The 26,808-nt window shown below is 35.9% G+C and overlaps 3 protein-coding genes across 3 annotated transcripts; 2 read left to right on the top strand and 1 right to left on the bottom strand.

Moving 5' to 3' along the window:
- Positions 1 to 245: 245 nt before the first annotated feature.
- On the top strand, positions 246 to 8,807 carry LOC143624788 (uncharacterized). Its single transcript, XM_077095323.1, has 14 exons — positions 246 to 665; positions 2,674 to 2,763; positions 2,844 to 2,906; positions 3,036 to 3,122; positions 3,204 to 3,353; positions 3,468 to 3,613; positions 3,709 to 3,943; positions 4,034 to 4,144; positions 4,336 to 5,394; positions 6,107 to 6,364; positions 6,453 to 6,638; positions 6,726 to 7,880; positions 7,961 to 8,311; positions 8,405 to 8,807. The coding sequence occupies exons 1-14, from the start codon at positions 246 to 248 to the stop codon at positions 8,696 to 8,698; spliced, it is 4,605 nt and encodes a 1,534-aa protein (XP_076951438.1). The 3' UTR covers positions 8,699 to 8,807.
- A 4,642-nt stretch (positions 8,808 to 13,449) lies between these two features.
- Positions 13,450 to 19,697, top strand: LOC143624766 (putative hydrolase C777.06c). Its single transcript, XM_077095311.1, has 11 exons — positions 13,450 to 13,532; positions 13,621 to 13,914; positions 14,161 to 14,388; positions 17,084 to 17,219; positions 17,356 to 17,631; positions 17,719 to 17,824; positions 18,010 to 18,068; positions 18,900 to 18,935; positions 19,018 to 19,127; positions 19,386 to 19,445; positions 19,537 to 19,697. Exons 1-10 carry the CDS (start codon positions 13,450 to 13,452, stop codon positions 19,441 to 19,443), a joined length of 1,386 nt encoding a protein of 461 aa, XP_076951426.1. The 3' UTR covers positions 19,444 to 19,445; positions 19,537 to 19,697.
- Positions 19,698 to 21,517: 1,820 nt separating this feature from the next.
- LOC143624727 (uncharacterized) lies at positions 21,518 to 24,721 on the bottom strand. The gene is made up of 6 exons (XM_077095286.1): positions 24,688 to 24,721; positions 23,742 to 23,814; positions 23,566 to 23,659; positions 23,364 to 23,480; positions 23,225 to 23,282; positions 21,518 to 22,117 (listed from the first exon to the last, which is right to left on the bottom strand). The coding sequence occupies exons 1-6, from the start codon at positions 24,718 to 24,720 to the stop codon at positions 21,593 to 21,595; spliced, it is 900 nt and encodes a 299-aa protein (XP_076951401.1). The 5' UTR covers position 24,721; the 3' UTR covers positions 21,518 to 21,592.
- Between the last annotated feature and the right edge of the window lie 2,087 nt (positions 24,722 to 26,808).

Genomic DNA, 26,808 nt, shown 5'->3' with positions numbered 1-26,808 from the left:
AAAATTTTCAAATTTAAGTATTCCGATCTTAAATATACTGAGTAATCCGTTATCCGACCCGTTAAACACCCCACAATGGATTGAGAATTTTTAAACCGGGTCAACCCGTTTAAATCTCAAACCGACTTGTTTCTCTTACAAAAGAACAAACACTCCATTAGCCTCACTACCAGGGTATAGTATAACTAGGGTTTTATCAAACCCCCAAATCAACCTTCAGATCCACCCAATTCCAAACCCTAGCCATGACCAAAGTCTACGGCACCGGAGTCTTCGACTTCCGGCGCCACCGCGTTGCCGAGTACCCGGTCACCGGCACCGGTCCCAACCACCCGCCGGAATCCAAACCCGAAGCAACTGTTCCAAGCTCCATAACCCTAGGCGAAATCCAGCGTGACCGGCTGACTCAAATTGCCAATGCGAACTGGTCTAAATCGACGGATAATAACGATAAACCTCCATTTAGTGCGGATCTGGTTAAGGAGATATACGAAACGGAGCTGGTGGTGAAGGAGGATGGAGGATTGAGGCGAACGGTGCCGTTGCAGAGAGTGATGATTCTGGAAGTGAGTCAGTATTTGGAGAATTATCTCTGGCCGAATTTCGATCCCGATACGGCGTCGTTTGAGCATGTTATGTCCATGATTCTTATGATTAATGAGAAGGTACTAATATCCCTAATTAGGTGTTTTTTGTTAATGCTGAACTGTTAGCTTTTGTATAACGAGTCTAGTTTCCGTGAGGAGTTAACTTAATTGTGTATACGGTAGGGATGCAAATGAACTGAACCAGTTTACGAACAGGTAACTGAATGAAAGTTCGTGTTTGTGTTAGTTCATTAAGGAAATGAATTTGATTGTGAACGGTTCACGAACACAAATGACGACAAACAATGTTTTGTTTGATTTGGTTAACCGAAAATGGTTAGTGTTAACGGCGTTGTTTGAGCATGTAGTGTTCATTATTCTTTTAATTAATGAGAAGGTAGTGATGTTATTAATTATTTATATGTGTAGTTCTTCAATTAGGTGGTTTTTATTATTGCTGAACTGTTAGGGTATTGTATACTGTAGAACTGTAAATGAACTGAATTGAACCGGTTTATGAACTGATAACTGAATTAAAGTTCGTGTTCATGTTTATTCGTCAAGGAAATGAACTTGTTTGTGAACGGTTCAACAACACAAATGAAGAAAAACAGTGTTTCGCTTGATTTGGAACAGTCAGTGTCAACTGTTCGGTCCGGCACTCCGGCTACAAAGTTTTTGTTGGTGTTTCTTTTAATTATATGATTCTTATGATTAATGAGAAGGTATTAGTATTATTGATTGTATGTATAGTGTAAGGGTTTGTATAACAAGTCTAGTTTCTAGGGGAAGTGGACTCAATTGTGTGTATGTAGAACTGTGAATGAATCGAAGCGGTTCATGAACAGATAACTGAATGAAAGTTGGTGTTCGTGTTTGTTCTTAAGGAAATGAATCTGTTTGTGAGTGGTTTACAAACACAAATGAAGAAAAACAATGTTTTGTTTGATTTGGTTAAACGAAAATGGTTAATGTCAATTGTTCGGTCTGGCTACAAAGCTTTGTTGGTGTTTCTTTTCATTTTATGATTTTTATGATTAATGAGAAGATATTAATATTATTAGTTATGTGTGTAGTGTTAGGGTTTGTATAACAAACCTAGTTTCTAGGAGAAGTGGATTCAATTGTGTGTACTGTAGAACTGTGAATGATCGAAGCGGATCATGAACAGCTAACCTAATGGAAATTCTTGTTTGTGTTCGTTCATTAAGGAAATGAATTTGTTTGTGAACGGTTCAAGAACAAAAATGAAGACAAACAATGTTTTGTTTGATTTGGTTAAACGAAAATGGTTAGTGTTTGGTTCGGCTACGAAGTTGTGTGATGGTGTTTCGTTTAACATTCATATTCATATGTTAATTTTATGTATGATTTAATCACATAATATTCATATATATTTTTGTTATGTAGTTAATATTTTCGCTTAAATGTATATGATCAGATTAGAAAAGTCATTAACAAGTACTAAAATTCTTAATGAAACATAAATGGAAGTAAGCGAACACAATTGAATGAACACGGCGTTTGTTCGTGTTCGTTCATTTAGTTAATCGTGCAAAATTCTTTGTTCATGGCCGTTCGTTCATTATACGGGCAAGCATTAACGAACTTCTCTATGAACAATTCAAGAATAGTTTGCCGAACATTCGGCTTGCTTGCAGCCCTAATTTGGTGTTTTCTCTTAATGCTGTGCTGTTGAGGTTTGTATAACAAATATAGTTTCCATGAGAAGTGAACTCAATTTTGTATGCATAATAATGTGAAGGAGTTTATGTAAGCACAATTCGGTAGCCTCTACCAAGTACCAAATCTAGTTGGCTAGCCTGCAATATACACATAAAACTCTTGTAGGTCATTCTTGAAATATAATAACTTGCTTGTAGGGTTTAATAACAATTGAGTAGAGAATATGCTTTTGTACTCTTGTTGAGTGTGATATCAAATGAAGTGTTTGGTAGAAGGTAGACTGATACTGGTCATTAAGGAAGGTGAGGGTTTGAGCCTCGGTAATAAGGTGAGCGAGAATGTTTGTGTGTACTATAAGTTGAACTTATGTGTTAAGTAAATTTTGTTTTGTAATGTGCAGTTTCGTGAGAATGTTGCTGCGTGGATATGTTTTTATGATAGAAAAGATATGTTTAAGGCGTTTATTGAGAGGGTTCTCTGCTTGAAGGAGGTATGTGACATTGTGACTTGCTTTATTGTGGCCATTGATATTTGTCAAGACTACTGGCTGACTTTAGATATTTAATGCAGGGAAGAAGTCTGAGTATTGCAGAGAAGACAAATTATCTACTTTTCATGATTAATGCCTTCCAGGTAAAATATAGAACTCATCTATATTCTTTTGATACAAATTTGGCATAATGAATGTCAATGTAGTCATATTAGATGATTGCACTGGTACAAATTATAATTGCCTCACTTCACGTTTTTTTTTTGTGACAGAGCTTAGAAGATGATGTGGTCAGCAAGAAAGTCATGAGATTGGCAAGTTTACATTGCTGGCATAGTCTATCCTATGGTCGTTTTCAGGTAAATTCATGCACCATATTCTGTCATTCATCAAGCTCGTTGTCATGATACACATGTGATTCTTTTTTGGTTTGTTTTCAGATGGAGCTTTGTCTTAATCCAGATTTAATCAAGAAATGGAAAAGAATTGCAAAAAAAGCCAAGGAGGCAAAGAAACGAGGGGAATCTTTTGATATGTCAGTAATGCTGGAAGTGAAGTTCTTGAGGAATCTCATTGATGAATTTCTAGAGGTGATGTTTGTTTAAAGTTTAAGCCATATGGTTTTTCCCCCTCTTATTATTATTGAATTATCAGAAGCATAATACCGGAAGCTAGACAAATTTCTTTGTATTCTAAATATACAGGTACTTGATTCCAAGGTATTTTATTATGATGACGATGAAGGGTCTAATGTACATCGATTTGAAAAAGTTAATGAAGCTTCAATCTTGTATTGTGAGAGGTTTATGGAGTTCTTGATTGATCTTTTGAGCCAGCTTCCAACCAGGAGGTGACATATTTGACTATTTGTGAATGTTTTCTAGCTTTTACAAAGTCAATAATGTATTTGTTTAATATTATTTTTCTTCTTTGATTGTTCCACAGATACTTTAAACCTCTTGTTGCAGATGTGGCAGTGGTTGCGAAATGCCATTTGAGTGTTCTTTATAGACATGAAAAAGGGAAGCTTTTTGCACAGCTGGTTGACTTGCTCCAGTACTATGAAGGTTTTGAGATCGATGATAATTTAGGGAGACAAATGACTGATGATGAGGTGCTTCAAGCCCATTATGAACGCTTTCAGGCTTTCCAGCTTCTTTCATTTAAAAAGATACCCAAGGTATGCCCTTTTTTAATCCGTGTGAAGAATGCATGTATCTGGGGTCCTATTTTTTCAATTTTTTGAAAAATGAGCATAATTTTTTTGTAGTTGAAAGAACTTGCACTTGCTAATATTGGGGCGATACATAAGCGTGCTGATCTTTCAAAGAAATTATCTGTACTTTCTCCTGATGAATTGAGGGATTTGGTCTGCAATAAGGTCAGTAAATTATATAAATTATTATTTATATAATCTGTTTGTCCACTTTAAAATATGATTATTGTGACTATAATTTGCAATATTCACTATGTGATGTTCTGTGCCCAAGTATGATTAGGGTATTAGTTTTTTTGTAATCTTTATAAGGGAAAACCTGCTGCTTGTCTGATGCTGTTTTTATCTTATTGCAGCTTAAGTTGGTTTCAAAGAATGACCCATGGACTGAAAGAGTTGACTTTCTTATTGAAGTCATGGTCTCCTTTTTTGAAAAGCAGCAGTCTCAAAAAGAAGCCATAAACGCTCTACCACTGTATCCAAATGAACAGATAATGTGGGACGAAAGCCTCGTCCCTAGCATTAATTACTCAGGGGAAGGTTGTTTAGCACTTCCAAAGCTAAATCTACAGTTTTTAACACTTCATGATTATCTTCTTAGAAACTTCAATCTCTTCCGTCTTGAATCCACTTATGAAATCCGTGAAGACATTCAAGAAGCGGTCCCACATCTCCTCGCTTACAATAACAATGAAGGTCAACCCGCTTTCCATGGTTGGTCAAGAATGGCTGTGCCGATTAAAGAATTTAAAATCACTGAAGTAAAACAACCAAACATTGGTGAAGTAAAACCGGCATCTGTAACAGCAGAGGTCACTTTCAGCATTTCAAGTTACAGAACACAAATTAGATCCGAATGGAATGCGTTAAAAGAACATGATGTTCTCTTTTTGCTTTCTATCCGTCCGTCTTTCGAGCCGTTAAGTGCTGACGAGGCTGAAAAAGCATCGGTCCCACAAAAGCTCGGTCTTCAATTTGTGAGAGGATGTGAAATTATTGAAATTCGTGATGAAGAAGGCGGTTTGATGAATGATTTCACGGGAAGGATTAAACGGGATGAATGGAAACCACCAAAAGGTGAGCTAAGAACTGTGACGGTTGCAATTGATACTGCACAATATCATATGGATGTTACTGATATTGCTGAGAAAGGTGCGGAGGATGTTTATGGTACGTTTAATATTTTGATGAGAAGGAAGCCGAAGGAGAATAATTTTAAGGCTATATTAGAGTCCATTAGAGATCTCATGAATGAAACATGCATTGTTCCTGATTGGTTGCACGATGTGTTTTTGGGATATGGTAATCCTTCCGCTGCTCAATGGACTAATATGCCTGATTTACTTGAGACCGTTGATTTCAAAGATACGTTTCTTGATGCTGATCATGTTAGAGAATGTTTTACTGACTATCAGGTTTGCTTCCAATTGCAAAATGGGTGGGTGAACACGGGTTTGGGTCAAGGGGGTAAATTTTTTGTTTTGGGTCCCAAAGGGTTCGGATGACTGATCTTACACATGCATACGTTTCTTTATCCACTCTTTGGTTTTAATAAATAATTAAATTGATAAACATTATACACCGAATAATTTAGTACGAAAGCATTGCCTTTTTTGTCAATATAAATGTTTAGGTAAGTCTGAAGCTGACCTGTTTATAGGTAATTGGTAGGCTTGTAAAGGAACCGTCCGTTCGTTTAACTTCAACCGAACAAATGATTGAACATAAACAGTTAAATGAACAGGGTTTTCTTGTTCGTGTTCATTTGTTAAGAAAATGAGCATGCTCGTTTTCATTTATGTTTTCATGGACATTAAATCGAACGCAACAAACGAACATAGCTGAACAAAGAGAAGCAAATATAATTTAGCTAAAACCAGTTAAAAGTAATGTGTAGAACAATGTGTTGGGCCTAAAAGGTTATTGAAACCAGACTAAGTTGTAATGGGTCAACATTTTTAGATGCATATATTGACGAATGAACTTCAAACGGTTCATGAACTGTTCACTGAACACTTGATTCGTTTGCAGGCCTAGTAATTGAATTGAAATATTCACAGTTAAGGGTATTTTTGTCCGTTTTTGAGTATGTTGTAGAATTTTTAACTAAGCAATCTTTATTTTCAGGTTATGTTTACAAATCCAGATGGCACAGAAAACCTAAATCCGCTACCTCCATTTCGGATCAATATTCCCAGAAATCTGAAGGGAAATTCTCATGCTCTCTCTGGGAATGAGAAGTCCTCCACAAACACAGTGGATGTTGCCACACAGGATATTTCTGAGAAGGAAAAACTTATTGTTGAGGCATATAGGCCTCCTGATCCCGGTCCATATCCTCAAGATCAGCCAAAACAGAATTCTGTTAGATTCACCCCCACACAGGTGTGTTCCTAGCTATATTGATCTATATTTTTTATTGTATATAAAATGTTGCATCATCATATCTTTGCTATAATATTATTTTCTGCAGGTTGGGGCAATAGTCTCGGGTGTACAACCAGGTTTGACAATGGTAGTGGGCCCACCCGGTACCGGGAAGACTGATACTGCTGTTCAGATATTGAATGTTCTTTATCACAACTGTCCTTCTCAAAGGACATTAATAATCACACATTCAAATCAAGCTTTGAATGACCTTTTTGAAAAAATAATGGAGGTATAGTTTCACATAAATATTTTTTCCACATTTACATTCAAGCTTATTTGTTATATCTACATGGGTTGACTTTGTTGATTGTGACAGAGAGATGTACCGGCTCGTTATCTTCTTCGACTCGGTCAAGGTGAGCAAGAACTCGCAACCGATCTTGACTTCAGTCGTCAAGGTAGGGTCAACGCAATGCTTGTGAGACGTCTAGAATTATTAAGTGAAGTTGAAAGGCTTGCAAGATCTTTACAGCTTCCAGAAGATGTTGGTTACACTTGTGAGACGGCTGGGTACTTTTGGTTGCTCCATGTGTACTCCCGTTGGGAACAGTTTCTAGCCGATTGTGATAAGAATCAAGGTAAACCCGCGTATGTTAAAGATCGGTTTCCGTTTACTGATTTCTTTTCCAACACCCCGCAACCGGTTTTTAATGGGAAATCATTTGAGGATGACATGCGGGCTGCTAAAGGTTGTTTTAGTCACCTTAAAACCATGTTCCAGGAGCTTGAAGAATGCCGAGCGTTTGAACTGTTAAAGTCAACGGTTGATCGAGCTAATCACCTTATGACAAAGCAAGCAAAGATCGTGGCGATGACATGTACTCACGCAGCTTTGAAGAGGAAGGACTTTTTACAATTGGGATTTAAATATGACAATCTTTTAATGGAAGAAAGTGCACAAATATTGGAAATTGAGACGTTTATTCCTATGTTACTTCAAAGACAAGAAGACGGGTATGCTCGACTTAAACGGTGCATCTTAATCGGTGATCACCACCAACTGCCACCAGTCGTGAAGAATATGGCGTTTCAAAAGTACAGCCACATGGATCAAAGTTTGTTTACACGATTTGTTAGGTTGGGAATTCCTTATATTGAGCTAAACGCTCAAGGTCGGGCGCGACCGAGTTTAGCCAAGCTTTATAACTGGAGATATAGGGATTTAGGTGATCTTCCTTATGTTAAAGAGAATCCCTTTTTTCATAAAGCGAATGCTGGATTCAGTTATGATTATCAGTTAATCGATGTCCCTGATTATCACGGGAAAGGTGAAACCGCACCTTCTCCTTGGTTTTATCAGAATGAAGGGGAAGCTGAATATCTTGTTAGCGTTTATATCTATATGCGGTTATTAGGATATCCTGCAAATAAGATATCCATTTTGACAACTTATAATGGCCAGAAGCTTCTGATACGCGATGTTATTAACCGGAGGTGTGCGCCCTATGATTTTATCGGCCTTCCAAACAAGGTTAGTCGTAATTCTGAAATTTGAAATTTGATGTATGTTTTGATTTGTCTAATGTTTGTGTTTTAATGATCCGCTTACAGGTGACGACAGTTGACAAGTTTCAAGGTCAACAGAATGATTTCATTTTACTGTCACTTGTGAGGACACGATTTGTGGGACATCTTCGTGATGTTAGAAGATTAATCGTGGCCATGTCACGTGCTCGGTTGGGACTTTATGTGTTTTGTCGTCGGTCACTGTTTGAGCAATGTTATGAACTGCAACTGACATTTCAGCGTCTACTTCAGAGGCCGGACAAACTTGTTTTAAATCTGCATGAAATTGCACCGGTTACCGATCGCCTTCTTGGTGACACGGGGCCCACACATTTTGTGAGTGGCATTGAGGAGATAGCTGGGATTGTTAACTTTAGAATGCATCAGGTGTATCAGGTATTCTTTTTTTATGTGGATTTATAAAAGTAGTTCTCTTTTTTATAATACACGCAACACATGTACTAAATATGTTTTTGGTATTCTAATCAGGCTAGAATGATGAGCCAACAGTATTCAGACAATTCGGGACATGATGCTTCAACAGGAAGCCCGAGTGAACAAAATGGTCCTCAAGATGTTTCATCTGAGCAAGATGACAAGGAAACCGATTTTCAAAATCTGCCAGGTGGCGAACAACCAATGGACACTGAAACACACAACATTGTTGGTAACACCAATGAGGATATGCAGGCTGATGCTACTGTGGAAACCAATGGAGTGAACGTAAGTGAATCTGTTAATGAAGACGATGCAAACATCGAAAACAGCAAAATGGAAGAGTAATTTAGCTCTTTCTTTGTAACTATAAACTTGTTATATTTAAGCCCGAAAGTTATCCCCAGAACTCTTCGGTTGAAGAAATGCATGACTGATTGGTGTTATGGCCATGAAAGGTAAACGAGCCGACTTTTACATCATGTTTTTGAGTCTCAAAAGGTTGAAGTGAGTAGTGCTAGCGTGAAGTTTTTGTAGAGCGACTATGCCAAATACTTCCATTCCTCTTTCTGAGATGACAGTTGTTGGATAGTTGGGTGTATTTTGTACCATGACATTTTTCTTATTACAATGGGTTCACCTTGACTCGAACCCGACTTGATTACTAGTCCGTTCAGACAGTACATCAACTGCTAGGCAATATTTGTGGTAATCGAAAATCTTAAAGGATGAGAGGGGCCAAAATTTTGTGGCTTTTATACGCCATTGAAGAAAAATTGCCCCTTTTTTGAAAAAAAGGGCTCCAAAGAAAGAAAATGAAAATGTCTGACTGTTGATGTATAAAAAGTACCTAAAAAGATGTTTGTGTTTAAAAAGACAAATTGAAAGAAAATGTTACGGGGAGACATTCAAACCCTTGATTTCAATTGAGTGTCAATTACGTGAAAATGAACTAATGACTGTTCGAAGTATCGGTTTGATCTTGCTCTATATAATATGACACAATTAAGTGTCATATTCCATAACCATCAAGATCAACAAGTTTTCGATGACACATGCTATATACTAAATTGTTAAATAGAGGCGTAACAAAAGGTTAGAAATAGGAAACCATTTAATAATACATAATATCAGGGATTAGCAAATTCGGTACCGGTATCGATTGATACTGGTTCCGGTACCGAAATCGGTACCAAAGTTTCAAATGTCGGGACCAGTACGGTACCGTATTTCCTGAATTTTTATCTTTAATACCGATACCGAACCGAATATTTCGATACCGATACCAGTACTGATATGATACCGTTCTCATCCCTACATGATATGAATCCCTACATGATATGAGTACATCAATCCATGAGGTGTCATAATTGTACAATATTTCCTTAGACTATCCGCTATGGTGGGGGGCTTCGAAGGCCTCCACAGTGTCACGTCAGCGCGTGGGCACTGGGGGCATCGAAACCACAATGTATAATGCCCCTCTATGATGAGGGGGCTTCGAAGCTCTTGAACATAATATAATAAAGTTAAATAATATATTAAATAATAATATAGTAAAACTAAAATTTAAATTTTAATAAAAATAAAAGCCATACAAATAAAAAACATACAAATAAAAAAAATAAAAACATAACTAATATTCGTCGTCCTCGTTTGCATATTCGACCAATATCCTTGCATGGGTGGAGGCATCACGGGTTGTTGTTGGTTTGCATAGAACGGGTTATTAAGGTCGACGTTATTTGCGAGCAAACCGGCCCACCACATACAACTCGGATCCCACGGGTCTGGGTTCGGGTTTGAGCTCGAGCCTGTGCTCGGGTTTGGGTTTAGGTTCGAGTTAGGATTTATGGTTGTGAAAGTTCCAAAGTTTTAGAGTAATTGTTGGTGTGAAAATGAAAGTTGTTTGAGTAAAATTGGAAAAATGGTTTGAATTTATAGAGAAAATGGTTAAAATATATATTAACGGTTATATTTCTAACCATTGGGGTCCCCCCTCCCCCCAGACTGTTCTCCTCCGCGCCGGCCGTCCAGAAGGACCCCCCCTTGCGCCCACACCGTCGGCGCCCACCCGGCGGTGTTCAGCCCCCTTCCGCGCCCCCTTCCAGCCCCTTCCGCGCCCATAGCACAAAAGTACACAATTATGATTGAGGTAAACTAATTAGATTTGGAACAAAAATAATTACACATAAAGAAAACTTATTACACATGTGGAAACGTAATTACGCATGAAGAGACATAATTACAAATGAAGCGTGGTTACGCATGAAGGAAATTTTGCGACTTATTAAGCAATAACGAAGCTTATGCTTGTATTCTTTTCATGTATTTACAATTTTGTCACCGCGCTTTTTACAATGTTTTCTCCCACTTTTTTACAATGATAAGAAAGTGTTGTATTGTGTAATTTACCTAATGTTTTCAGACCCGGCCTGGACGTCGACCAGCACACCTTACCAGGTCAAAGGTCAAACCGACACGGGAGGGCGGACCGGTGTTTGACCCGTATGACGTCATATATAATTTAAATATTATATATATATATATGTATGTATGTATGTATAGGGAGAGGATCAAGAGGGAACTTTTTAAAGAGATAACTAGAGAACTAATAAAGGAATATTTTTAAATTTTCGTTTTTGCCATTATTCTTATATTTTGTTACCATTCACTCGATTAAAAATCAAAATAAAAAATAAAAAAAATAATAAAAAAACTCGTAGTGCACATATGCAATACGTCGACTTTTTTTATTGCATATGTGCACTAGTGTGTATGTTGATATACGCAATATTGTTGAATAGCATATATATAGCATATGTGCATTAGTGTTGTATTACGTATATGCGATAGTGTGTTTTGAGTACAATTATTAGTGTTATATTTACATATATTCAATAGTGTGTATTGTATAATGCAATTGTGTTGTATTATATGCAATAAAACACCATTGTATATATGCAATACACATTAGTGCACATATGAAGACGGTTTTTTTATTTTATTTTTATTTTTTTAGGAACAATATTATCTTATTAGAAGAAGGAAAAAAATAAAAATTGCAAAATATTTTTTAAAAGAAAGTTAAAATTCATTTTTATTAGTTCTCTAATTCTCTCTTTAAGAGGAGTTCTCTCTAGATCCCACCCTTATATGTGTGTGTGTATATATATATAATATAAAATATATATAAATATTATAAATAAAAAATAATAATAACCAACTTCCGATAATGTCAACATAGTCTGGACCGAGGGTGATGGGGCCGCAAATGCGATCGCGTTATCACTTAACTGAGAAAGTCGCCGTTCAAAAAAAAACTTCCGATAATAATAATAATATATATAAATATTATAAATATTAATAAAATAAATATTATAAGTATAAATAATAAAATAATAATAATATATATAAATATTATAAATAAATAAAAAATAATAAAAATAACCAACTTCCGATAATGTCAACATAGTCTAGACCAAGGGTGATGGGGCCGCGAATGCGGTCGCATTATCATTTAACTGAGAAAGTCGCCGTTCAAAAAAAAACTTCCATGTGCATTTACTAAGATTTTTTTAAATATATAGCATTTATATTTCTTCCATACTAACATAAATGTAGTTTGGTTGGTTGGTTAGTGGAGTATTTAACAATACTTAATCTCGGTCATGCACACGGGTTCAATTCCTAGCGTCCACATCATTTTTATTTAATTAAAAAACCCGGCTTCGGGCCGACTACCACCCGAAAAATCCCGATAGGTTTTTAGAAAACAGGGAAAGTACCCTGACCCACCCGATATTGATACCGGGTCCCGGTCGGATCGGCTAGGCTGGGTTGGCTTCAAAACACTTAATTTACCTACATGACAATACCAATTTAAAAATAATCGTGATATGGCACACTAACCCATCTATTTTCACACCCCTAATATGATATTGCCTAATATGAGCATATTAGCCCCTAATGAGAGGCAGCCTCGTACCTAACACAAAATCATATGCATAATGGGTGGGTCCTAAAAATCTAATCAATCCTAATATTCTTCATATTGCCCAATATGGCATATTAGGCTCTCATTTAAAGACAAAAGTGCCTCCCCTCATATCTACCCACAATCATATACACAACGGGTGGTCCCACCAGTCAAGTCTGTCTTTTCCCTTTATATGCTCCATATCGGCGAATACGAAGCATACTAAGCATACATTTATACCATCCATTACCAGCTTATACATACATACCCACAATCACATGCACAACGGGTGGGCCCCACAAGTCAAGTCTGTCTTTTCCCTCTAGGCCAATATGGAGCATACTATGCATGTACTTATACCATCCATCACTAGCTTATACATTCATTCTCATTCTCAAACTTTAATCACATCAACACCATTCACTATCAACTTTTGTAACAATGTCGTGGTGGAATGCCAACTATCTTTTCGGTGAAAATTAACGAGGCAGTTGTTCCAGATTCTTATGATCGGTTTGATTCTCACGAGAAACGCTTCAGCCAGCCCTAAACGAAGAGGAGGTCATGGCTGGTTTTCGTTCGCCTGACAAGACACCCATGCTGCTCGACCTAAACCAGACAAAGCATTTATTTCTTCATTTACATTTATCTTTAATTTACGTTCACCTTTTAACCACAAACATGTTTCAGGAGCCTATCCCTCACGGTGGACCTTCGTACTCACAATAGTGTTGCACGGGCTACAAATACGGGGGTGAACCTTCGTACGCACAACGCGACTATTCGGGCTACGACTATGGGTATGAACTTTCATACGCACAACAAAACTACCAGGATTACGGCTACGGTAGTGAACCTTAGTATGTACAGCAAAACTATCCGGATCAAGCATACGTAGACAAACAAATTAAGGATTCAGTGGACAAAGTGGAAGGCTTTTACCTGATAGTTTCGTTCGAAACTGATCAGGATTTTAAATCCCACAAAGAGTTAAAAGATTGGGCAAAAGAGGGGAGTTTATAACGGTCACGTCATAGTGACTAAAAGATTGAAAAAAAGAGAAAATGAAGCAAGTGCATGGCTTCATTGCAGTCTTAGTGGCGAATACAAAAGTAAAGCCATGGTGAGGAAAATTGGCAGCAAAAACAATGGTTGCACTTTCCAGCTTAAAGGGTGGTATGATGCAACGCATAAGGTTTGGAGGTTAGACATGCTGATCATGACGCATAACCACGATCCTTCTGAAAATCTAGAGGGCCATTACAGACCCCCTATACCGATGCTTACACAGGCTCAATACTACATCCATTGCATCACGAGACTTTAGCCGTGACTTATGCACGACTGCTGATCACTGTTTCCTCTACTGGAGGCTATGCGCCCTCACGAGGCGTTTGGCAGATTACTTCGCGACCGCCTATCATCAAAAGCGACAAGGGTCGTTGTATGGCTGGGCGTACACCACCATTATCGCTCGCTCTTTGTGTCTCTTTCCGGATGGGGACTCAAAGTTGTCGCATGTTCAAAGGAGCCCTTCATATCGCTCGCTCGCTCTTTGTGTCTCTTTCTGGATCACGCCGAAGAGGTTTGATCGGAAATCGATGGTGAGCATGCGTTGTACACGCATGTTCAAAGGAGCCCTTCATTTTGCTCTAGGGACTACCATGTTTATGTTCATGTTATTATTATTATTATTATTATTAATACCAACCCGTTCCGTATGATAATGAAGAAAATAATAAAATGAAAATCAGCAACTAATAACGTGTTGAATAATAATAATAATAATCACATCGGTTGTTCATCGCATTGAAGATCTCTTTCATTCCAGTCAGCAGCAGCAAGCAGCTTGTATGGACGCTGTCGGCAATGCGATACCAGAGAACAACGGATATTCAAACTCCGACGAGCCTCATTCTTCTTCCGCATTGATCTTCTTAGGCACCGGCTGTTCCAGTGCTGTTCCTAACGCCATATGCCTAATCAAGCCATCCGATCCGCCATGTCAAGTCTGTGTTCAGTCTCTCTCCGTTCCGCCTGAACGTAACCCTAATTACAGGTATTAAGTAGATCTGTGATATTTAGATTGCGTGTTGATTAAGTTCTGATTAATTAGTTTGAGTAGTTATTACACATTAGTCATCTGTGCCCTAATTTTGATTTTAGACGCAAATGTTAGGTTAGATGAACGACAATACTAGTAGTATTGTCGTGTAAACGAGCCGAGCCCGAGCCCGACTAGGCTTGAGCCTTTAGCTTACACAGAGCTCGAGCTCGGCTCGTTTCGAGCTCTATTTTCAAAGCTCGAGCTCGGCTCGTGAGTAGATTTTCAAACTCGAGCTCGGCTCGGGCTCGACTCGTTTGCTATATATCAACTATTTTTTTATATAATTATAATTATTTTTGTATATTTTTTTCTATTATAACTTTATGTATAAAATAATATATATTATTTAGTTATTTTTATTTATTTTTCAGAACATTATATATATTAATTAATAATTATTAAATATATATTTTAAAAAATTATATAAATGACAGGCTCGTTTAGGCTCGCGAGCCGGCTCGAGCTCGATAAGTGAAGCTCGAGCTCGGGCTTGTTTAATAAACGAGCTTATTTTTAGGCTCAGGCTCGGGAATGGGCTCGGGCTCGATTAAGCTCGGCTCGATCGAGCTTTTTAACGAGCCGAGCTGATCTCGAGTAGCTCGGCTCATTTGCACCCCTAGTTAGATGGGAAGAAATGATACATGTAAGAATGCTATTACTTCTGCTACCTTTAATAAGATCTATAACCTTTAGATTGTGCATTGTGAATTTTGAAAGAATGAAGTGGATAAGTATAGTAAGTAGTACGCGTTAGTCGTCTCGTCTGTGCTCAATTTTTGATTTTAGACACAGATGTTACGGTTAGATAGTAAAATGATGCATATGAAAAATGTTATTACTTCTGCTACCTTATAAGGTCTGTAACCTTTTGATTGTGTATATTTGGTTGCGTATTGGCTAGCTTATAATGAATTAGTTTGTGTGTTTTGGATTTTGAATGACGTGGATAAATATAGTGAATGGTAATCATTGGTTATTTGTGACCTAATTTAGAGTTAACTTCTGATTTTTGATGCAAATGTTAGGTTAGATGGAAAAAAAATTTGATACATATAACTCTATGAGAATGTTATTACTTCTGCTACCTTGATCAGACCTATAACGTTTGGATTGTGTATTGGACTATTGGTGTTTGTGTGTTAAAAATGTTGTGCATTTTGGATTTTGAACGAATGAAGTAGATAAGTATAATAATTAGTACACATTAATCATCTGTGCTCTAATAGTCTAATTTAGAGTTAAATTTTGATTTTAGACACAAATGTTATGGTTAGATAGTAAAGAAATGATGCATATAACTCTATGAGAATGTTATTACTTCTTCTACCTTATAAGATCTGTAGCCTTTAGATTGTGTATTTGTGTTATGGTTCAATGTAGAATGATCGATTTAGAGAAGTTTTAATCAAATCATTGACGGTTCATACCGCTTCGTTCTGTCATTTAAGTAAACGATTATTACAACTTACATTGGCAACTCTCATACTGTACTACAATTACAAAAGTCCCTTTCTACTTATTTGACATGTAACAATTTGCCTGTATATTGATTAGCAATTAGTTTGTGTGTTTAAATTTGTTGTATTCTGGATTGTGAATGAATGAAGTTGATAAATATAGTAAATAGTCATCATTAGTAATTTGTGCCCTAATTAGAGTTAACTTCTGATTACAGACAAATTTTTAGGTTAGATGGAAAAGAATGATACATTATACATATAAGCATATAATTCTACGAGAATGTTATTACTTCTGCTACTTTGATAAGAACTGTTCATGATGTAAACAATATTTGCTATCCAGATTAAACATTTGAATTGTGAAGCATATTTCGCAATCAGAGCTGTTAGTTGCTACAGACTTGGTGAACAAATAATATGCTTATCACTTTTGACCATCAGATATACAATGTTTGAATTTAAACATGGACTTTACTATTTTGAGACAGAGGTAGTGGTGCATTAGTACAATAGAAGATTCTTTCATTCCTTGATAATAAAAACTAGAATCATCACTATAACACTCAATCAAAGTTAAGTAGTTTGTTTTTGTAGTTTTGCAACCATTGTACTTAATAGTTCTGTAAATTTTGTTGCAGTAAAACAATTGGAAGTTGTGTAAAATTTGGTTGTGCTGGCATCCTCTACTTTTCTTTATCGTTGTTTTATCCAAGTGCAGTGATGTGCTTGCAACAGTACTACAAGTATAGATGGCCTGAAAATCCACTTTTTTTCCTTTACTTTTAAGAGTATTAGTTTTTGAGTTATAAATATGAATGGGATCTAATTACACTATAGAGGACACATTACACAATGAAACATGTTAATGCTAAATTATTGACAAACTTTATAGGTCTTTGTATAAAAATTTCCTAAATATGTTCCCAGTCGATTACTGAATTGCAAAAGTTTTGGGCAATGCCTTAAAAATCATCTGTAGATTGATTAATAGTGCAAGATTTGACTTCAAAAGTCAAATATTACCCTGAAGATGATTGCTGAAGCTCTTGTATGAGAATGTATTGGGGAAAACATACTTGTGCATATCACGCCACCTATTTATTTAAATCTCTAGATATGGTTAATGTGAGATTATTTTTGATACTAATCATAGTTTAAAGAAGAATTAATGATTATATGCTTTGTAGGTGCAATACATCTCTTCTGATTGATTGTTGTCCGAGTGGTGGGGAACATAAGTACATACTAATTGATGTTGGAAAGACATTTAGGGAGCAAGTACTCCGCTGGTTCACTTATCATAAGATTCCTCATGTTGATTCTGTAAGTTTGATCTCCCTGAGAGTATATCTAGTTCATATTGTCTGTTCATTTTATTTTACTTTTTAACCAACGTTCTTTTCACTTGCTAATTAACATCCAGATAGATAACTACTAACTAGTGATTGTTCAAATGCAGATTGTTTTGACTCATGAACATGCTGATGCTGTTCTTGGTCTTGATGACATCCGTGCAGTGCAACCATTCAGTCCAACAAATGACATTGAACCTACACCTATTTTCCTTAACCAACATGCAATGGAGAGCTTAAAAGTGAAATTTCCATACTTGGTTCAAAAGAAGCTGAAGGCTGGTCAAGAAGTTAGACGCGTGGCACAACTTGATTGGAAGATAATTGAGAATGATTGTAAGAGTTCATTTGTTGCATCGGGACTAGAAATTGTACCCTTACCAGTTAATCTTCTAAACTTGATTTTCATAATATCAACTACAAATATAGAGAGTTATTGAAATTTTTTACTATTGTTTACTTTGATTTAGGTGATGCACGGGGAGGATTATGTCTGTTTAGGTTTTTCATTTGGGAAAAATACCAAAGTAGCTTACATATCTGATATTTCTCGCTTCATAGAAGAAACAGAACTCTGTGAGTCTTTCTTTCACTCCTTTTCATAGAAATAGTTATTTTTATTTATTGAGTGTACAATTGAAATGGTGGCATAAGAAGTCTGTTTTTTGTTTTCTTATTTTTAGTTATTTGTTTTTAAATGGCACTACATTCTAGGCTTGTAGGTTTAAGACTTTAAGCTTTATGGCTCTTTAATTCTGCAGATATTTCTAAAAGAGAAGGTCATCAGCTGGATCTTCTTATTTTGGATACACTTTATAGGGTCAGTAGTTCACTTTATTTTTTTTTCATTTCTCTTTCAATCTATCTATTTGAAGCTTTCTAGTTCATTAAGAAAATTTGTTTGTTTGCGTTCTTTGTTTGATAGATGAACTAACAACACATGAAATAATATATAGTATTTTAAAAAATAGTATAAAAACGTTACAGTTCAAAAATATACTTAATATTCATTTTCCTATGCGTTGTTGATGATTAGGTATAAATATATTAATAAAAATTATTTGTTATATGCACACATATAAAATATTCGTACATAAACGTACTAGAAACTTGTTCATATTTTGGATACACTTTATAGGGTCAGTAGTCCACTTTATTTATTTTTTGATTTCTATCTTTCAATTTATCTATTTGAAGCTTTCTAGTTCATTAAGAAAATTTGTTTGTTTGCGTTCTTTGTTTGATAGATGAACTAACAACACATGAAATAATATATAGTATTTTAAAAAATAGTATAAAAATGTTACAGTTCAAAAATATACTTAATATTCATTTTCCTATGCGTTGTTGATGATTAGGTATAAATATATTAATAAAAATATTTATTATATGCACGCATATAAAATATTCATACATAAACGTACTAGAAACTTGTTCGTCTTGTTCATTTGACTAAAGAACATAGAATCTTTGCTCGTTCGTCTAGTAATAAACAAACTTTCTACTGCACAGTCACCACAGTTCACTGGACGTTCAGCTTATTTACAGATCTAAACGAATGCTCATTATTTTGTATTCTGTTTCACATTTATTGTTTATCCACCATGTGATTTCTTATTCTGAGCTTGTTTCCATTAAATGCTTTGTGTAGAACAATTCTCACAACACTCACTTTTGCTTCCCCCAGGTTTGTAACCTGGTTCCTTTCGAGATCTATTTTACTTTATTTAATTTCATCTTCGTGTATCAATTTACCTATGTTTTAACAGACACTTGAAGCCATTAAACGGTTGCAACCTAAGAGAGCATATTTGATCGGAATGACCCATGAATTTGATCACCACAGAGATAATGAGTTTCTTAAGGATTGGTCTAAAAGGTAACCTATAAATGCTTTTTTGTTCTTTTTAAAAGTTACAAATAATTAATCGGTAAAATATGATCATACATACATTTTTAAATCAGTAATCGTTTTCTTAATAATCCAATTTAGGATAACCTTATACAGTTATACACCAAAAATACACTTTGGATAGCGCCAGTCAATTTGTCCTGTTTCCTAATTTAGCTATTTTTTTTTAGTTTATTTCGTGCATTGAAAATACACTTTTGATGAATTTTGACTCGTTTGTTACAGAGAAGGAATCCCTGTTCAGCTTGCGCATGATGGTTTGAGGATACCGATACATCTGTAGCGGTAAGAACTAATAACTGAGGTCAAAGGGTCCGTATTTTTATTGAAGTAATATGATTCTATGTATTGAGGTGCATTTGTCTCGCTTTTGCAGGTTCGACTCAATATAAATAGTCACACGTCTCTTGTTTCTTCCTATACCAATGACGATATACGATTTGATCATCGATCCTAAATCATACAAAGAAATAGGCTTTTAAAACTTGGTATGCATACAAAATATATATGTGGAATTGTACTATTAAAATGGTTCTCTATTTATAGGGATGTAGAATTATGTTTTTCTTTCACTTAATTGAATGATAAATTCCTGAATGCGTTATCTTCGTTCAATGATGCTACTAATTAGTTAAATACACACATAGACAGAAAGACAGAGGTGAGTCATTTATTGCATAGAGTGTGCTTAATGTGAGAAGGTACGAAGCTACTAGCATTCCATGTCATAGTTACACACATAGTTAAATAATTACGCCACATATTATGCATCAAATATCATAATAGCATACCGTATATAATTACAAAATCTGTGTTTATAATTATGCAAACCTATGTTTGTAACTACACAGTGTATAATTAGATCAATGACCCATGTTAATGCATAGAAAATCCTTGTTCTATAAGACGTGTATGTGATAAGAACCAAAATTAAGAACTTGATTGCTGAAATTGAAATGGATAGTGACCCGTTTGGAGATGGGTGATCTCCATATTACAAGGTTAACAAACCCTAATTTTAATGAACATAAACATCCCTAACTGAAAATAAATGTTACATGTTATAAATACTAATCCTAATTAACAGTTATTAAACTGCTCCACTACTATTTTTGCTGAATAACTGGTTTCGTATCAGTGTGTTTAATTGATGTTCAATACTATATTCAAACTAAGGTAATTAAATTCTTTATTTTATGGTAATGTTATATATATATATATATATAAATGTAGTATATTTTGTAAACATGTAACCCCTCTTAAGTGTCTTATTGGTCATTATTGATTAATGGTTTAGATCCACTTCTAGCTTTTGAACAACTTTATATTTGATATACAATGCGTATGTGTGTGCGGGAGGGTATATTAAAAAATAATATAAAAAGAATAAAATACTATACTATTGAATAATTTCTACAATTAATTAATTATCAAATACTCGCAGTTCTTTTCTCTCCTATCTTTTACTAGATTCTAATGATACGTTTTCGACGAAATGCACATGTGTATTCTTTTGGTAGTCTGCACATATGACAGTATAATGTATAAAAGTGTTTTTATAGTTTTTAACGCCATACACATATGTAGATAGGTACACATACAAATGAGAATAAAAAAATTGTTGAGAACTGCGAGAACCGTATAATACACTTGCACATTTTGCTTTAAGTGCTATATAGAAGGGAGTTATATAACCACCTACCCACTATCTTAATTCTTAATAAATCATTAATGCATTAAATACATGTGCTTTATACGGTTCTCGTAGTTCTCAACATTCTTTATGTATTGAAAAAAAATACGTATTCATCATCACCAAACAAATGAATTTAAGATCTCATTAAAAACTTGGAAGGTCAAAGTGGCTTGTGTTCTATCAGAAAACGAGTCATCATAAAGACAATTTAAGTTATAAATTGTTTGAATCACAAAAGGTCAAAAAGGTCAACGTGGTTCTGCGCTCCTCCTACATAAGGCTGTGTTGTGGGCATTCATCAGAGATGAATTTAGCCTATCATATTACACCACATGACACTACTGGAGCCCTTGTCATTCACGCCACCGTTGAATTCACCCCGTTGTCGTTCGTGCCACTGAATTCAACCATTCGCGAGCAAAACCATCAATTTTTCTCCATTCGCTTGGGCGAACCGGCTGAATTCATCTATTCACGGCGACCGCTGAAGCATGGCCGTTGTGGTGTGTGCAAGCCAGGTGGCTGAATACATCCCTCAATCCATCCATTCGCTAGCCACAACGGACAGACTAAGCATTTAAGCAAAGCATAAAAATAATTATTTGAGCAACCATGGGATTCAATTACACTGAGTAACTAAAGTACAAAATATTAAAACAAAACAAACTAAGCTTATTCAAGTTCACCTTTTATTGAACTAATTAGCATCAAACAAGTCTAGTACTTTATTATATTATTATTCTTCATCATAATCTTCATCTTCCTCATCCAACCTCGAGTTCATTCCGACCAGATTGTTACTGTCAATCACCATCCTGTCCATTTCTGTTAATGACAACCCGAGATAATCTTCGTTTTTAACTTCACCAACATTTGCTGACAATGGACCGCCAGCACCAGGAACCGCCTGTGGCGGTGGGGTTGGCGGTTGCAGGGTGGCGGATCCTCCATCCACAGCGTCCGGTGTTTTGTCTGTAATCTCATCTAGCCCGGCATTCAGGTCAATGTTCAGACCACCATCACCGACAGCTGCTTCAGTTTTCGTTGACTTGGTCAACTCAACATGGTGGTGGTCAGTCTCCATATTTGGATTTAGACCCTGCTTGCTCTCTGGCTGAACCGGTGTGTAGGTTTCTGGTTCTGGTTCGGTTTGAGGCGGGCCGGGCAGCTCTCTTTCGGCTGCAGCTCTGCCCCGGCCCCTTCCCCTGCCTCGACCACGTCCTCTGCCCCTGCCATTGCTACTTGGTTGTCTGACTTCGTTCTACATCAAACCGTTTATATATGAAAAGGGTCGAACAAAAAAAGCCCGACCCGTAATCCAAAAAACAAAATAACCGAACCCAAACAAAAACCGACGGTTTCGTTTTATGTTTTCGTAAAAACTGAACTTTCGGTTTGGTCTTGGCTTTGCATGTAATAAAACTTGAAAAAATGTACTGAACCGAATGTGCGGATTTTCATTTTTTATTTTAAATGTTAATTAATTTATAAGAATATAAATAATAATTTACCCCAAATACTTTAGCCCAGATGCATAATAATCAATTAATCAATAATTTAATAGGAAAAAAAAGATTTAGGCCACTATTCATTATTTTGGGCCAGTTTTTCTTTTTCAGCACAAAAGGTAATACTAAAAAAACCAAAACTGAACGATTTTCAAAAACTCAAAAACTGACTTTTTGGTTGTTGGTTCAGTTTTAGCTTAAAAACGAACCAAACCGACCCATGCGCTGATGCACGCCCTTAAGAAAAGTATATAAAGTTATATTACAAAATAAATAACCTGCAAATTAATTAATTAAAATTTTGAATTATAAAAAAACTTGTAAAATAAAAGAGAGAAAAAAAAAAAAAGAAAAGAAAAGAAAAAAAAGAATCATATTACAAATTTTTTCATTTAGGTGTAAGGGCCAAATAGTCATTTACAAAAACAAACATAAAAAAGTAAACACCAGTTAGTTAAAAGTATGTAATGCGTTACAATTTTTCAAATAATTGACGTGTTTTGAACCAGCTTAGTTTAAAGACAACTTGCAAGTGAGTCTATGCCTATAGGACGATACATGTAATTTACTCTAGTTTATATTTAAGATGATTTAACGGATTTATATCTTGATTAAAACTATCAAGATATCAAGAATCGAGCCGGTGGTCTCACCGGAAGCAGCCTCTCTATCCCTATGGGGTAGAGGTAAGGCTGCCTACATCTTACCCTCCTCAGACCCTACCATAGCTTTGCTATTGGTGGGATATACTGAGTACGATGATGATGATGATGATTAAAACTATCAAGAAATCCACAAATTATATTATGCACAATTTGGTTATTATGTTGTGAAACTACATTAAAAACATAAACTTTTACCATCCTGTTTCTCTTCGATTCTTCATCACTCTCATTCATTTCATCTGCAACAGCTTTCCTGAAACAAAGAAATAAAATAAAGTTGCAGTTACATTTACCAATTTAGCAATTCAACAAAATAATCTCAGATAATACTCACTTCCTCTTTATCACGGTACGGTCGTCAACACCAGCATCAGAATGACCGTAATCAGGGACCTTGTTCACAACTTCCTTCAGAAAATCAAACACATTGTAGCTTTGCACACAGTGCTTGCTGAATTGAACATAAAAAGTTATAAACTAATATATATATTTTTTTTATAAAACTTGAATTAATAAAGATTAAAAGCACGACTTACAGATGCAGTGAGTTAACTGTTTTTGCACCTCTGCGCAGAGTTATATCATATGTACGGTCACAAAGGTCTTGCAAAAACAATTCCAAAGCTTTGGCTGCATAATATTTCAAAAATGTAAGAAAAATTAACATTTAATATTGAACCTTAAAAGTTAAAAGGTTACATTAAGAACTCACAAACTAAAACTGGCACTGCCATTGCTATTTTCCCAACATCTTCATCAGCTTGCATAATCTTTTTGATCCGTGCCTGAAAATAGCAAGTCTATAATAATAAGAGCGACCATAAATTACACAATTCTAAGGATGAGCTATATTTACTGAATCCCAGTACTGTACTGATACCTTATCCGACCGGTACCGACCAAACACAATCAGTATTGGTACCCGTATTCATTTTTTCATGTTTTTGGTTTCAGTATTTACTGGTACCGGACTGTAGGGGTGTGCATGAAACCGAAAATTGATCTGAAACCAAATAAACCGAAAAGACCAAACAGAAACAAACTGAACCAAAACAAAAACAGACAGTTTGGTCTTATGTTTTTGTAAAAAACGAACTTACGGTTCGGTTTTGGTTTTGCATGTAACAAAAACGAAAAAAAAAAAAAATCGAACTTATAGATTTTCATTTATATTTTTTTATTTTAAGTAACTTATAAGAATTTAATAACTATGTAACTCAAATATTTTAGCCCAAACAATCAATTAGTTACTAATTAACAAAATCCAAATCGTTTTACCGGTCCAAAATTTTCAAGCATAAATGGAAAAACCAAAACCGCAAGAAAACTAAAACCAAACGCTTTCAAAAATTTGAAAAACAAAGTTTCAGTTTTTGGTTCGGTTTCAGCCCAAAACCGAACCGTGAACACCCCTACGATATTTGGTATATGGTTTTACTTATTTCTTTTCCGGTGAATTGAAGAATTGTCATGGCATATTAGTGTCAGACCAAATTTTAAAAATTGAAGCTAATTATGCTAAATTAAGGTAGAGATCTACCCTACAATTAAATTAAATAGTAACAACCTGATAGACGTAATTGTTTGAATTATGTATGTATGAACCCTAGAGGCTAGAATTAAGAAAATTGGGGGAAAACAGAAAGAAAGAAACTTACAGCAGGAAAACGCGTATCAAGCTTCTTCTTCATGGCGTTATTATACTATAAATCAATGGATGGATGGTGAGGTGGAAGCTTATTATCTTATCTTGGATCAACAGTTACAGTAGTAAGCGATACAACATCTTCACCTTCAGATCTATCTGGGTATAATTATAATAATTTAATAGAAACAGAACAAGATATGGTTACTGGTTAACATAGCAAATGATAGATGTACCCATTTCAATATTTCATTCGTGTTTGTGAGGACGAAAGCAAAATATTTTAAACACACGGACCTTTATAGTTATACCTTTTAAGGTTCTTTTTAGATTGATATAGTTGTAATGGGCTAAGATCAATTTGAGAAATTTCAAAGAGTTAAAAGTTCGATCAGAACTATTTCTCTTTTCTGTTCACTTCTTTCAGAAAAAATAATGGGGAACATGACTTTTCCTCGCTTCATCTGAGTTCCTTTTCACTTCATAAAAAATTTGGCCGAACCGTTGCACAACCCTAATTAAATTAGATTCGGGAATAGAGGGTTTTTTTTTTTTAAAAATTTTAAATATAGCTTTATAATTTATTATTGAAGTCAAAGGATGTTCGACCACTAATGTTTCTTGATAAGAAGATCATGATGCCATGGTAAAAAAGAAAATATGGCACCCTTTGTTGTTTGGTAACTCTAGCATTAATGATAATCCTCATGTTTAATGACACAATGTTGCTTTCTGTTTTAGTTGATAATCTTTAGCGTATCAACATCAGTTTGGTATTATTAGATTAACTTGATAACTAAGTAAATATTATTCATAGTTAAGAGAATTTGAAGATACAGGAGTGCATGCTCGTTTGATACAATATTTAACATATTTGTTATATCAAGAGTGCTAATTAAATTATAAATATATGTCAAATGTATATTTATGTTTCTTAGGCCATCATTTTTGCTAAACGGGGATTTCAATTGATTGGGTTCAAACTTAATTAAGAGAGGGCTTGTAATATAACAAATAGAGTTGGTGGGTGATCACATTGATCAAAAATAAGAATGGTATAGAAGTAGGGTAGCAAAGCTACCCGCGGATTCCCAATCCGACCCATGGACCATCAAGAGACATCCGCGTGAGGAATACGTGGACCGGCAAAGCCATCCACAGTTCATAAAGACAAGCTTCGCGGATTTCCATCATAACCCGCGGATTACCAAATGAGCATCCGCGGAAGGAACCCGCAAGCAACACAGGGGACTCATTACACGTATGATCCCCACGTGATATGGAAGCGCAGTTGTAACAAACTTCTTCTAGAAGATTTCTCCATAACCGCCTGATAGCGACATCGACTAATGGAAAGATGACACCTGGACACATAGTGGACGTCCCACGACGTGCACATATAACAGACGGGTCCAGGTTGTCACGTCCAATAGTGGCTCGTCACGTGTCCATTCAGTTGCGAAAGGAATATTATGATAGTGACAAATCCACCAATCACCTTCCCTAACCTTTCGGCTATAAATATCAACTTCATCTACTTCAGGTATACACACACTCTCAAGCCTTACGCATATACTTGTACTTTCATTGATTATTCCGATCAGAACAGTACTTATTCTCACGCCGGATGGTGGTTACGGGAAGACCCCCCATCGTGTCTTTCCCGTAACGAGACTCACGGTGCTCTGTTTTGCAGGCAGATAGCTTGGATTTGACGTCATTGTTACTCAGTAGACTCATATCTAGGGTAAACGTAAGTCCGGACTATCCAGTTCGGACTTGTATTTCTTCATTGGCGTCATCCGGTTTTAGCTAGAGATACGGTCATTTGAACGTTTTGTTTGAAGTTTTCGTGATCTGAGAACGAGTCAGAGCCAACAACCTCCTGCAGCCACACAGGCGAAAGTCCGACGGACTGAAATCCAGGACGATTTTGAAGGGCAATTGCTGGTAGAATCTCGTCGAAACAACTTACCTCCGGTCCTGGAAGACAGGGCCGGAGAGTTCCCGAGATTCGAGGTCACTGCACCTCGCCGGAACAATCGAACTCCAGTCCTGGAAGACAGGGCTGGAGAGTTTCCGAGGCATGAAGATGGTGAACTTCGCTGTACCACTCGTACTCCGGTTCTGGAAG

The sequence above is a fragment of the Bidens hawaiensis genome, unplaced genomic scaffold, assembly GCF_021521415.1.
Source record: "Bidens hawaiensis isolate Kalapana, Puna unplaced genomic scaffold, B.hawaiensis_p1.1 tig00003961_1, whole genome shotgun sequence".
Taxonomy (NCBI): Eukaryota; Viridiplantae; Streptophyta; class Magnoliopsida; order Asterales; family Asteraceae; genus Bidens; species Bidens hawaiensis.
Note: the sequence above shows the minus strand (reverse complement) of the source record. Positions and strands in the feature narration are given on the sequence as shown.